Source organism: Podarcis filfolensis (genome assembly GCF_964270895.1).
Source record: "Podarcis filfolensis genome assembly, chromosome: 5".
In the NCBI taxonomy this organism is placed as follows: Eukaryota; Metazoa; Chordata; class Lepidosauria; order Squamata; family Lacertidae; genus Podarcis; species Podarcis filfolensis.
Genome location: NC_139608.1, coordinates 48,211,389 through 48,225,469, shown reverse-complemented (window position 1 = coordinate 48,225,469; position 14,081 = coordinate 48,211,389). Strand labels below are relative to the sequence as shown.

Below are 14,081 nucleotides of genomic sequence, written 5' to 3'. Positions count from 1 at the left end.
TCAGTATTATAACTCTATCTATCTATCATCTATCTCTATCATCTCACAAGACAGCCAATGGAGGTGCCCTCCAGATATGCTCCTGATCAGTGATAGCCGACATGGTTAATGTTCAGGAATAATGGGATGTGGTCCAGCACATCTGGAAGGCACATGGGGGGAGGAGGGGGGAGTCCTCTTGCAGAAGTGGCAATAGTTGCTCTAATGGGATGCAGTAGTTGAATACCACCCCAGTTGAATGTGTGGTTTGCCCCATGAAAGTCATGTGTACCTCAGTAATGTTTCCACAATACTTGAAGTTTTGCCTTTTCAGTCATTTCAAAGAGTTTTGTCTTCTTTCCATCAGTATAATAATAATAATAATAATAATAATAATAATAATAATAATAATAATAAATTTTTATATCCCGCCCTCCCCAGCCGAAGCCGGGCTCAGGGCGGCTAACAACAATAAAATAATGTAACATTCTAAAAACATTTCATTATAAAAATTAATTAAAATTAAATTGATGGCAACCATTAAGCAAAAATTATGTGCAGATTGCCGAAGGAGGGAGTCAGGTATGAGCTAAGCATGGCTCCAGGCAGCTGATATATATTTACATGCCTACTTTGAGTGGAGTCAGGCAGCAAGTGCAATTGTATCTCAAAAGAAATATTTCTACATGTTCATTTTCTAGGATGTTTTGATGCATTCTGATATCGAACTGGACTGGATATTTAAAATCTCCTTTGCCTATGACATAGTCAATGTAAGTATGGAGTAATGGAATTGCTGTCGGCTACTAGGACAGTCATTAAAATTTTTTGTTATTGTAGTGACTGACTGCTGAAAAGAAGCCAGAAAGATCCATATCCATCACAAGCATCTGTTGTTTTTGTAGCTAAAGCATTGGTGTTTATCAGAGAGAGAGAGTGTGTAAACTGCATGAAGTTTTGCAACCCAATTCTAAGAGCACTGGGATCTTCAGATGGTGCCGAAACGTTATCTGATGAAGTGGATTGTTTGGAGCATATCACACCAGTGTTTCAATATCAGAAGCGGCACTTTGAAAAGTGTTGTTTTTAGTCTTTGCATGTTACATGATCTAATAGCCACACATTTTTGATTATTCCATTTCTGTACCATGTTTATACATCAGTGGCAAATGAAGAGGCTTTTCCATGGTTAGCATCAGTTGTGGAATTCAATTCCCTTGTACCAGGGCTGCCAGCTCGCCCTCAGTATTGTGGGTGCCTGCCACTGCAATGCAGACGTGTGAACACGCACACACTCCTCCTTTCCAAAGCCAGTGAGGCACCCTTTTCCATGTCCGAGCTCCCCCCTACTGATTAAGGGTGCCTCGCTCACTGCGGAGGGTGGAGCTGAACTGCTTCTCTCTCAGAGGCAGCACTGCTGCCTGCCAGCTTTTCTCATTGACTTTGTGGGTGCCCAGCCTCCCATAATTATATTATTGTGGGTTCCCAAGAAGCCACAGCTCCCTGGAGTTGGCTCCTATGCCTTGTATACTCCCTCTTGCATTTTGTGCTAGGCTTTCAGTAGATGAAGTGTTCTGTTTTTCTTATTTTTATTTGGACGTATGTGTGTGTGTATTTTTTAACTGTGACCTCTCCCAAAGTAGAACATATAAGATGAGTTTATGACCTCCAGAAAAGGCACAGGTGGCAACAACTAGGAAACTCTGATCTAGAGTCAAAAGCCTCAATCCAGAACATTGAAGTAAAAATTTAAAAGTGTTACCTATGTAACCTGCTAAAATAAATCAGTGTGGTGTTAAGAGTGATAGGCTCGTAATCTGGGGAACTGGGTTCGCATCTCCGCTCCTCCACATGCAGCTGCTGGGTGACCTTGGGCCAGTCACACTTCTCTGAAGTCTCTCAGCCCCACTCACCTCACAGAGTGTTTGTTGTGGGGGAGGAAGGGAAAGGAGAATGTTAGCTGCTTTGAGACTCCTTCGGGTAGTGATAAAGCAGGATATCAAATCCAAACTCTTCTAAATCTATGCAATGAATGAAATACAATCCAAAGCTAAAAAGTTCTTGTTTGTGGAAACTGCAGAATCCCAAGCTAACTTGCTTTGTTTGGTACATGTATTTCATGTCTTTGTCTACACTGTGCGTTTGAATTTTAGGGTATGGTGTTCATTCACAACAGCCCCCTGAATTCTCATGGAAACTTAAAGCCCACCAACTGCCTGGTAGACAGTCGCATGCAGGTGAAGCTGTGTGGCTTTGGGTTGTGGGAATTTAAATATGGAAGGAAATCTCAGGTAATGGCAGAAGAAAGCAATTATGCAGGTAAGAACATTAAGTACTTTCCATTCCAAGAAAAAAAGCACCACCCACCAGAGCATTTTGCATGCAAATGTTTTAGTAGAGGTTTATCTTTATTTTTATTTATTAAATTTATATACCACCCTTTGTCCAAAGGTCACAGGGTGGTTCACAGAAAAAAGATACAAAAAGAAAACACAAAATAAAAAAACAAACAAACCAATAACTCCCCTCCCACAAACACATTTATTTATTTATTTTATTAATAATATTTATTAAAGTTTCAAAAAAATTACAAAAATAAGGAAAAAGAAAAAACAAAAAATACAAAATACAGAAAAAGTAAAAACAGTTAAAAAGAAATCCATCTTTCCATAACTTATCTTTCATTTACTTATTTCCTTGACCTCCTCACACCTCCCTTTTTTGTATTCTAGTTAAATTGATCGTTTCAGCAAGTCTTTTCCATTCTTGTATTTATCTTATTAATTTATCTTAATATATTGTAACTTTGCATTCTGACCTGTTAACAATCCATTCTTCCTTAACCCTATATAACATTACTGCAAAAACCACATTACTTCATTCCAACATCCTTTTAACATTCCTTAATTTTACAATGTTTCTGCAAATAGTCTTTAAATTTCTTCCAATCTTCTTCTACCGACTCTTCTCCCTGGTCTTGGATTCTGCCAGTCATTTCCGCCAGTTCCATATAGTCCATCACTTTCATCTGCCATTCTTCCCGGGTGGGTAGCTCTTGTGTCTTCCAATACTTCGCTATAAGTACTCTTGCTGCTGTTGTTGTTCATCCTGAGTATTCCATTTCAACAGCAAGTTATACATTCTTGACAGAATCTTAGTTTTGGGGTCTAACAGTTCTGTTTCCAAATTTGATTTGTCCACCTGGAAACCAATTTTCTTGTCCAAATTGTATGCCTCCATTATTTGTTAATAATGAAGCCAATCTCGAACTTTGTTTTTTAGTTTTTCAAAGCTCTGCAATTTTAATTTATCTCCCTCTTGTTCCAAAATTTCCCAATATTTCGGCCATTTAGCCTCCATATTGAGTTTTTTCTGAGCCTTCGCTTCCATCGGTGACAACCACCTTGGGGTTTTATTTTCCAGTAGGTCCTTATATCTTATCCAAACATTACCACAAACACATTTAAAAGACCGTAGATTATTTAATTAGCCAAAAGCCTAGTGATAGAGGAATGTTTTTGCCTGCTGCCAAAAGATATGTAATGAAGGCACCAGGTGAATCTCCCTAGGGAAAGCATTCCACAAATGGGGAGCCACAGCAGAAAATGCCCGTTCTAGTGTTGCCACATTCAGACCTCTCATGGAGGAGCTATGTGAAGAAGGGCCTCAGATGATGATCACAGGGTTGGGTTCAGTTTGTATGGGTTCAGTTCGTAAATGGCTCTTGTGGTCCTGAGCCATTTAAGGCTTTATAGGTCAAAAACAGCACTTTGTAATGAGCCAAGAAACTGGCTGGCAGCCAGTGCAGTCAGGCCAGGATTGGTGTATGCTCAAACCTTCTTCTCCCAGTATGTAAACTGGATGCTGAATTCGGCACCAGCTGAGGTTTCCAAGCCATCTTCAGAGGCAGCCCCACGTAAAATGTGTTGCAGTAAGCTAATATTTAACATTGCTTAAAGGCATGTTCATTGTGTTAAGGTCCTATCTTCGGGCTGAATGGTGGGTTGTACATTTAATACAAGGAGAAGGGGACGACAGAGGACGAGATGGTTGGACAGTGTTCTCAAAGCTACAAACATGAGTCTGAACAAACTGCAGGAGGCAGTGGAAGACAGGAGTGCCTGGTGTACTCTGGTCCATGGGGTCACGAAGAGTCGGACACGACTAAACGACTAAACAACAACAACAACATTTAATAAGAATACCCAGTCAGCAGATACCTGCATTTCACATTGCAGAATACTGGAAAAACAAAATCTTGTCATTACATGGTTCTCTACCCAGCTGTTTAATGTATGTAATACAAGAGTCTCCACTCATGCTAGAAGGACTGGAAAACAGGAAAGAAAACAATTTGAAAATGCAACTGATTTGTATAGCGTTCAGATATTCTGAAATATCAGGGGGTGGGTACAGAGAGAATATCTCTGAGAATGCTGAATGCTGTGATTGCGAAGTTTATGACTTTCCCACAGCAAGGTTGTGTCTTTCCATGTTGCAATTACCATATTTTTCCGTGTATACGCCAAGGTTTTTTTTATTATAAAAAGTGTCAAAAATTGGGGGTCATCTTATACACGGATAGTGCAGAGGAGGGAAGGACAATTGGTGTCAGTCATGAGCAGGAGATTGTCAGCGGCGATTTGGCGGGTGATTGGTGGCTGCTGGTGCAAAACAGATTGATGATTGGTGGCTTCGCTGAGGTGTGCGATTGTTAGCAGTGGTCAGGTGGGTGAGCGATTGTCGGTAATCCCCCCCCCAAAGGCTCAACAACTCTGGGCAACCCCCCCAAAAAAAGCTTAACAACTGTGGGAAATTTCCCCCATTTCCTTAATTTGGTGTCCCAAAAAATAGGGGTCATCTCATACACACAGAGAGCCAGTGTGGTGTAGTGGTTAAGAGCAGTAGTCTCGTAATCTGGTGAACCGGGTTCGCGTCTCCGCTCCTCCGCATGAAGCTGACTTTGGGCTAGTCACACTTCCTTGAAGTCTCTCAGCCTCACTCACCTCACAGAGTGTTTGTTGTGGGAGGGGGGAAAGGAAAGAAGATTGTTAGCCACTTTGAGACTCCTTCGGGTAGTGATAAAGCAGGATATCAAATTCAAACTCTTCTTCTTCTTTATGGGAGCGGGTTATACACAGAAAAATACGGTATGTCTCCAACTGGCAAAGTCTCCTGGCAAGAAAGCAAATTGGGCAGGATGTTAGTGAGTGAGGTTTTGAGGGGTGGTGTAGCAGTTGGTAACACAAACAGTTGTTATTAATTACAGATGGGTTATGAAATAATAATTACCGGTAATTGTGGTTGTTTGCTGGTTCACAGAGCAAGCTTCCACGGAAACTCCAGAGGGCGAAACTAGGATTGACAAATACAGAAACCTCCTGGTGCTTGTTTTCATACATTGCATCATGCACATGATAAAAGATGGCACCTTCACGCCTTGGTGCTGGCTCTGGGGAGTGGGTGCAGGGCAATTTTCCGTGTCCTCAAGTTGTTAGCAGTGCCCACAAGAAGCGGTCTGCATAATGGTGGGGTCAAGGATAGCAACTACCTATTAGCAGGTGGGCAGGGCCTGGCCATCCCAAATTCTAATATACAGTCGTACCTTGGTTCTCGAACGGCTTAGTTGTCAAACAAATCAGCTCCCGAACGCCACAAACCCAGAAGTAAGTGTTCCGCTTAGGGAATGTTTTTCAAAAGCCGAATGTCTGACGTGGCTTCCGCTTGAGTGCAGGAAGCTCCTCCAGCCAATCGGAAGCCGTGCTTTTGAGAACCAAGGTACCACTGTATACTATTACCAACAAAGCTGTGGTATTCATTGCTGCCAGCAACATACCTGGATGTGTCTGGGGCACAACTATCTACATGGACTTCCCTGTAATTTAGCATATGCTATGGCCTAAATGGAGACAAATAAGCATCTGTAGAGAATGCAAAAAGGAAACAGGGATAGTTGAGGATTTCTGCCTTTGTGAATTTCTGTGTGAAATTATCTGTTCTGCACCTCTTGGAGTAAAGATTGTAGCGACACAGTTTGTTGGCATTTTGAACGAGTAAAGATTCATAATGAATAGCTATTTATTTATTTTTAAAATACAAATTAATGTGGAACAGAATGAAACGATAGGTTAACTTGTGCAAAAATGACACAGACCAGAAATGGATAGCTTTGTCCCCCTTTGGGAGTGGGCAAAACTCATAATTACTCACCAATTACACCTGGGGTAAAACTACTTCATGGCAGCAATTTTAACAGACTGTTGAGCCTTTTAAATAAATGTTTTATCATTCCAATATTTTCTCTCTTCTTATTTTAGAGCTTTACTGGACAGCACCTGAATTGCTAAGAATGGCAGAATATCCATTCCATGGCACCCAGAAGGGGGATGTGTACAGCTTTGCTATTATTATGAGAGAACTGATATACAATCATGAAGATGGTCCATTCCATGATCTAAGCCAGAATGCAGAAGGTTGTTTCTTTGAGATCTGACTTTGAGCTTTATTTTTTCTTCCAGATGTGTAGGAAAAGCAACAAAATCCTCTGTGTGTGTTTGTACATCTAACATATCCTCCTCCTCAAAATTATGCAGTCCATTAACAGAGGAAACAATACAAACAATATATAATTATGGAGCAATTATAATTATAAAGGTAAAGGTACCCCTGCCCTTGTGGGCCAGTTGTGTCTGACTCTAGGGTTGTGTGCCCATCTCACTTAAGAGGCCGCGGGCCAGTGCTGTCCGGAGACACTTCCGGGTCACGTGGCCAGCGTGACGAAGCTGCTCTGGCGAGCCGGCACCAGCGCAGCACACGGAAACGCCGTTTATCTTCCTGCTATAAAGCGGTACCTATTTATCTACTTGCACCTAAGGGTGCTTTCGAACTGCTAGGTGGGCAGGAGCTGGGACCGAAAGACAGGAGGTCACCCCGCCGCGCGGATTCGAACCGCCAACCATGCAATCGGCAAGCCCTAGGTGCTGAGGTTTTACCCACAGCGCCACCCGCGTGCCTTTAATTATAATTATAGAGCAAGGGAAAGAAAGGAAGATGAGATCAAAACATATTAGGAAATTCTATGCCTGTGAATGTGGTTTGTTTCTTCAAACAGTAGTAACCCTGAAATTAAAACTGCTACTAAAGAAAACATATGTGTCAGAGCTGCCCGAGGTCCCAGCTCACAAAGGACCAACGCCGCTTCGTTGTTAAGTACGAAAGTCTTTCTTGAAGTTCAGTTTCACTTCCAGAGCCGCAGCGTGCAGCTCTACGTCTCAAACTTTAGACCGCTGATGCTCCGTCTGAATCTCCTCCCCCCAGACACCAGTTTAAGACTCTAGCCTTGCTCCACCTCTTCCTCTGTTCTTTCCGCCTCTGGTTCCGCCTGTCCGTCGGGGTCTCGCCCTTTCTAGACTCTTCTGACGCTGAATCCCCTGAGCCTTCCCCCTCCCTCCGGCGGGCTTTAGGAGCTGGTTCCCAATCCGGGTCTCCTGCTGTCCCCCGTGCCTGTACATTTGAACTTGGCGCGCGCGCCCAGCCAGCAACTTTCCTCCTGACCGTTTCACTGCTGCTGTCACTGCTTCCCCCTTCGGGGAGGCTAGCTGCAACTGACCTCCCCTCCATTCCCCCACTCTCCGATGGAGGCGTGGTCAGCCCTGACTCATCTTCTCTCCCCGCTGGAGGAGACGCTGGTCCTGACACATGTGACTCTTCCCCCCCACTACGCTCTGGTGGGGAAACTGGTCCTGATCCCCTGCTGCTGCTTTGGGGTTCCCCGCTGGCTCCTTGTTTCTGGTGCGTCCCCCCTGGGACCCCCCTTGCCCTGACCATCGGCGCCCCCTTCTGGGAATCTTCTGATTCGCTGGAGAAGCTCATGGAATCTCTCGGGTCACTGTCATACTCCCCTACGCTGCCCTCGGATTCTTCCCCTTCGCTCTCCATTTCCTCTCTCCCCTGTGCTCCTGCTCCCGAGCCCCTGACAATATGCATTATGCAACTCCCTTTGAAAAGCAATTCATCTAATAAATGATTCTCAAACTCTTGTTAGTAGAAAGACTGGGCCTGATTCAGTTTTTTCCTTAACGAGTCACACATGTTTTCTATCAATAGCAAACTGTATTCCATACAATTTCTAGATATTAGCAATTTCCATACAGTTGCTAACATGCTAGAGCCTTCCTTTCTCTCTTTTTCTATTTTTTTTTAATTCCATTTTTAAATTGTTTCTCAAGAAATATCTCAAAGTCATTTCACAGTAAAAGCATCAACAATATGAACAATTAATGACAGGTAGTAATACTAATATTTTCATAGAAATTGCAAAGTTTAAAATAGTGCTTGTGATCAACAAGGTGAACGTGTTTCAAAACAGGGTGCATATCTAAAAAGTTACTGAGCTTTGCTCAGAATCCAAATTTAAATAACTATTTACTGCAAATACAGGATATGGAAATCCATCCTATATTTAGCAAGTTTCATAAGTTAATTGGCTAACTCAGGGTCCTAAATAATGTCTACAAGATTAAGTTGCACAGTCTCAAAACCAATATTCCCATACTTAATGCCTGGTAGACCAAATATACTCCATATTTATTCAAATAAATTACTGTACTATATTGCAGATCTATTTCCAACTGGTTATGGCTGCAAGCAATATGCATTTAGATTACTATGACATATCTCAGTCTAGCTCATGTTCGAAAGGAACTGGCTGAAAAGAACATATATTGCCATTTCTTTAACAACTGCATGGCTTGCTGGCCCATTTCTGGGTAAAATTCAAAGCCCTACAGTGCTTGGGAAGAGCATTGTTTTCTTCCACATGAAGTTGTCCACACACAAAGACTCCATGGGCCTTCTCCTCATCTCTGCTTTTGAGCAAGGTTGCGAAGTGACTTCCAGAGACAGGAGAGATGCCTTTTGGGCTTTCCCCCCCTTCTCTTGGGGAGAGTGGCTGTGCACACCAGGGGTTCCAAGAGTGATCTGAGGAATGGGGTTCACCACCTTTATCGTGACATTTAGGAAGCTGCTTTATACTGAGGCAGACCATGGTCCATTCCTACAGACCACTAGCAGCAGCTCTCCAGGTTATCAGACAAGGTTCTCTCCCAACCCTTGCTGGAGAGGCCAGAGATTGAACCTCAGACTTTCTGCATGCAAAGCAGATTCTCTACCACTGAATTATGGTTCTTCCTCAAATGTTGAAAGCATACAAAAATTAACAGAACTGAAAGCAAAAGAAAAAGAAAAAGAAAAAGAAAAGAAAAGAATTAATATTCTGAAATCTGACTCATACTGTTTGTTTGTTTGTTTGTTCCAGAGATAATAAAACGAATCCAGGACCCTAATTCTCTTGTTCCACTGCGCCCTTCTATTTCAACACAGAAATGTAATGAAAGGATCGTTGCACTTTTGAAGGCATGTTGGGATGAATATCCAGAGAGGAGGCCAACATTCCTCAACATCAAGAGAGCACTGAAAGATGCCAGTCCAGAAGGGTGATTATTTTCCTTCCCGTGAAACCAAGTATGTGTGGTTATTATTCAGGACGGAAAGCTAACCTTCATGTTGGGTTCTGTTTCTGAAGATAAAAAATAAAATAAACCACACCTCAATTGTGTGGTTGCCAAATCTCAGTATTCTCACCTCTTTGCCTCCATTTGCTAAACCAGAAAACAGTGAATGGGATAGGAAGAGTTTCTAGTTGAGGCCAAATGCAGCCTGCCCCCCGCCCCTCTATCTGACCCTTGGGACTCTTCCTAGGCCATGACTCTTCACTAGCTCTACTCTGCAACTCTGTCAAGTATTTTTGCCTATCTGGAATGTGTCCTTCGACTGTGATCATGCTTCTTGCTTGCCTGGAAAGGTGTGTGTATAGAAACCTGTTTTTTGCATGGCTGGAATGTAGCCTCCTGGACCAAGGTAAGGGTCACGTCCATTGCTCTGCCTATTATTATTATTATTTTTGCCTCTTACCGTGTTCACTGCTAGCATGTGGCCCCTGAAAGGTTGCCCATGCGCGAGTGTGAAAAGATTCTCTACACATGCATCAAAACAGTTCCAGAGACAATAATGCACTATCTTACAAACAATGGAAAGAAATTTGGTGGAAACGGATGCGCACCAGTTCCTTCAAATGTGTGTGTTTTTGTTGTTTTTTTGGAACATTTCCAGAAGTCACTTTGGTATCTTGGACAACATGGTGAATAAACTGGAAAAATACGCAAATCATCTGGAGGAAGTGGTTGAGTCAAGGACAACTCAGCTGATGGCAGAGAAGAAGAAGACAGAAAAGCTTTTATCAGCTATGCTACCCGGGTAACAGAAACCCTTTACTGCTTCTAAGCCATTCTCCAGTAGAAGATGCCTTGAAACACTTTCACCTTTGGAATAAGTCCTGCCCAAGAATGAGTTGGCAGTTATGTGCATTAGGCCTTTGCTTGAACCCCAGTTTTCTTATATTTCATCAACCTAAAAAAAGTAATAACAAGTCTCTATTGAACATAGTTATGAATATAGGTTTGGAAATATTAAAATATGATTACTTAAATTGAATTGGGCCACCACACATACACACACACACACACACACGGTGGGAAACCAAACAATATATACAAAAGATTCGTATATTAGTAGATATATATATAACATGCAGTATATTAGAGGAGGTTGCTTCAAAAAGAATGCTTCGAAAATGTGTATATTAGTCAAAATTATGTATAAAGGTGTGTATTAGGACAAATTAACACTAAAATCCTGATTAATTTTCATGGGGATTTAAAAAATAAATAATTCCCAGATTGCTGCAGAAATGTGAACTGAATTTAAAACAGAAAAATGAGAAACCAAAACAAATGGATTCCTTCATCTCTGCCCTTTATCCGTATTCTTGTTCCAGTTTCATTGGAGAACAACTTGTTGCTGGGAAATCAGTGGAACCCGAGAGCTTTGATTCAGTCTCCATCTTCTTCTCAGACATTGTTGGCTTCACCAAGCTATGTTCTCTCAGCTCGCCATTGCAGGTTGTGAATCTCCTCAATGACCTGTACAGTCTGTTTGATAACATCATTAAAAACTACGATGTCTACAAGGTAGGCAGACAGCATTCCCTGGAATTGAGTGGGTTGATTTAAAGGGCATTCTGCTATTTTTGTTAATGTTAATCTCTGATTAGTTCTGGCCACATACACATACTTGGCTCCCTTTCATCCAAAGGAAAGAACTACCCATTGGGAGGAAGCCAGGCTAGCATGGATACATCCCTGTGAGATACTAAAAGTGGGATGAGCTCACTCCAAAACTTAAATTTTTAAAATAAAATAATGAAGTTCCCCTCAGGGAAGGGCATGCCAAGTCATTCCTCTTGGTACTAATGAGGGCACATCAGTAATGGACCATGTTTTGACACCTGTCATCAGTAGAGTATCTCTGAAGATAATAACGAGAAATGAATGAGGGGTTCCTTTCATCTAGCTATTTGTGTGTGTGTGTGTGTGTATCATATGTGGGTTCTGAATTAGGCATAACCTTTCTAAGCAGTTGAACTCTTAAGGCTTCCTTCATTTTCCCATTTCTCACTTTTCAATTTAAAAAGCGCTAATGATTCCTTTGATTGCTTACAGGTTGAAACTATCGGAGACGCCTATATGGTTGCTAGCGGCCTCCCCATTCGCAATGGGAAGAAACATGTTGAGGAAATTGCTACCATGTCTTTGCACTTTCTCAATGCAATCATTTCCTTCAAGATTAGGCACATGCCGAAGGAGAAACTGAGCCTGCGTATTGGAATTCATACAGGTGAAAGGCAGTGGTTTCATCTAAGCGTGATTTTAAAGCTTTTGCTACGTTGTTTGTTAAGTAAGGGTTCTGAGAGTTGCTGTGAGACCCCTTCCCCCCCTCAGAGAACTACAAGTCCCAGAGTTCCTTGGAAAGAGGAATTGATTGTTAAACCACTCTGGGAATTGCAGCAATGTGAGAGAATAGGAATATTCTAACAAGTCTCCTCACCCTTAACAAACTGCGGGTCGCAGGATTCTTTGGGGGAAGCCACAACCGAGACGACTTTAAATGTATAGTTCAGTAGAATGCCACTCACTGAGGGATAGTAACTAGTAAAACAAATTGAGACTCATAGCTGCAAGTAAGATTGCAGTGAAATTACAGGGTCAAATCCTGTGATTGTGCCAATTAAATACTATAACGAAGGGACTATTCATATTCAACTTCAGTTTGTGTGCAGCTCTGTTCCAAGGACTTTGCTCTGTTCCAAGGACTTTGGGGGAGGTAGTGACACGTTTTAAAAGCAAATACAAACACGTTGAGACATAAATCATCTTGTCACGTGATATTGCAAACACAAGTGTATATCTTTGGTGCTGAAATATCAAGTATGGCTACAGATTGATGAACCATAAAAATAGGGACTTGCTGAGATAGTTTCTATTATAGTCCTTTGCTCTAATACCAAGTTAAAGCAATAAAGCAACGTAATTTGTATAACTCTCTCTCTCTCTCTCTCTCTCTCTGTGTGTGTGTGTGTGTGTGATCCATTAGGCTTCCTGGAAATGCCTTTAGTCTTGCCAAATGTGGGCTACCAGGATTTGGAGATGTAGTAATAATAAGAATGTGGCTGATGGTTCCCTATCATGTGATGATGAAATATAGACAATATGTTCTGAGATATAATTAATTTGAAGGGAATCTGGCACAAGGAGTAAAATTTTCTCGGCATCATTTAAGATTTGATTCACAAGTGTATTTTTGACGTGATTTAAGTCTGGTCGCATTCTCATTTGTGTGTATCTATGTAGAAAATGGCTGCAGAAATGTCTGACGTTAGTACTTGAGGGTAACTCAGTCTACTTGACTACATAAAGGTAAAGGTAAAGGGACCCCCGACCATTAGGTCCAGTCGCAGACGACTCTGGGGTTGCAGCGCTCATCTCTCTTTATTGGCTGAGGGAGCCGGTGTACAGCTTCCGGGTCATGTGGCCAGCATGACTAAGCCACTTCTGGCGAACCAGAGCAGCGCACGGAAACGCCGTTTACCTTCCTGCCGGAGCGGTTCCTATTTATCTACTTGCACTTTGATGTGCTTTCGAACTGCTAGGTTGGCAGGAGCAGGGACCGAGCAACGGGAGCTCACCCTGTCATGGGGATTTGAACCACCAATCGGCAAGTCCTAGGCTCTGTGGTTTAACCCACAGCACCACCCGCGTCCCCACTTGACTACATATCCCCCCCAAAAAACCAAAAAAACATGACTGCTCTGTGGGAAGCAGAAAAGACAATTGGTAAATGGGATCACATTGCTGTAAAATCCAAACATTAATTCATAACTCTCAAAAGCATCATTGCATATGAGATTCTGCCTTTCTTTTCTCTGTGGCTGATGCCTTTCCTGGTGTTTGTTCTTCTAGGTCCTGTTGTTGCAGGTGTGGTGGGGATCACAAGGCCACGTTACTGCTTGTTTGGAGACACAGTGAATGTGGCTTCAAGGATGGAAAGTACCAGCTTACGTACGTTGCATGTATTTGTTATGAAGGTATGAGAAAGGCTGGTGTAAACTCCAAAAGGCGAGAGAACATGTTGTGCTTCAAAAGCCAATGAATGAAAGCTTAGAGCAGGGAGAGAAGCAGAACTTTCAGCAATGTATAATCATGAAGGGATGTCTTCAGTCCAGTTGCTGGGAAGCAACAAGAGAATTACATAGCTATTATGCCCTTCTTGTGTGCTTCCCTGACGCAGGTGGTTGCTCACTATTGGCAATAGGTTAATGGACTATACAAACCTTTGTTCAGACTGAATAGGAATTTTATTCTTCTTTTTTTAGAGTATTACAAAGTGAAGAAAAATGAAAAGTTGGTGGGCACATTTCATGTCAAGAACTGTCATCATTCCCATACACCACACTTGCCTCTGAATTGGCAACTGAGACAGTGGTACTCAACACTGGGAGTTGGATTTAGCTTAGGATCTGCTGGCCCCGTTCTACTGCTTTTTAAGCACCATGCCCCCTATGTTCCATAGTGGGTGGTCCTTAACAACCAGCTTCCAATCGATGCTCAGCTGTAAGGCCACTTGAGTTGTTAGTTGAAATCAGCTGC

The 14,081-nt window shown here is 42.2% G+C and overlaps 1 protein-coding gene across 3 annotated transcripts in view; it reads left to right on the top strand.

Annotated features, from left to right (window-relative positions):
* The window catches only part of LOC310763819 (guanylate cyclase 2G-like), a 40,807-nt gene that overhangs the window by 23,567 nt on the left and 3,159 nt on the right, over window positions 1-14,081 (top strand). For all 3 annotated transcript variants that reach the window (XM_083616555.1, XM_083616554.1, XM_083616556.1), the window contains 8 exons: window positions 681-752; window positions 2,133-2,298; window positions 6,297-6,452; window positions 9,296-9,473; window positions 10,150-10,293; window positions 10,874-11,066; window positions 11,598-11,772; window positions 13,395-13,493. In XM_083616555.1, the coding sequence (XP_083472681.1) occupies window positions 681-752; window positions 2,133-2,298; window positions 6,297-6,452; window positions 9,296-9,473; window positions 10,150-10,293; window positions 10,874-11,066; window positions 11,598-11,772; window positions 13,395-13,493 (1,183 nt within the window). The remainder of the gene's footprint in view (window positions 1-680; window positions 753-2,132; window positions 2,299-6,296; window positions 6,453-9,295; window positions 9,474-10,149; window positions 10,294-10,873; window positions 11,067-11,597; window positions 11,773-13,394; window positions 13,494-14,081) is intronic.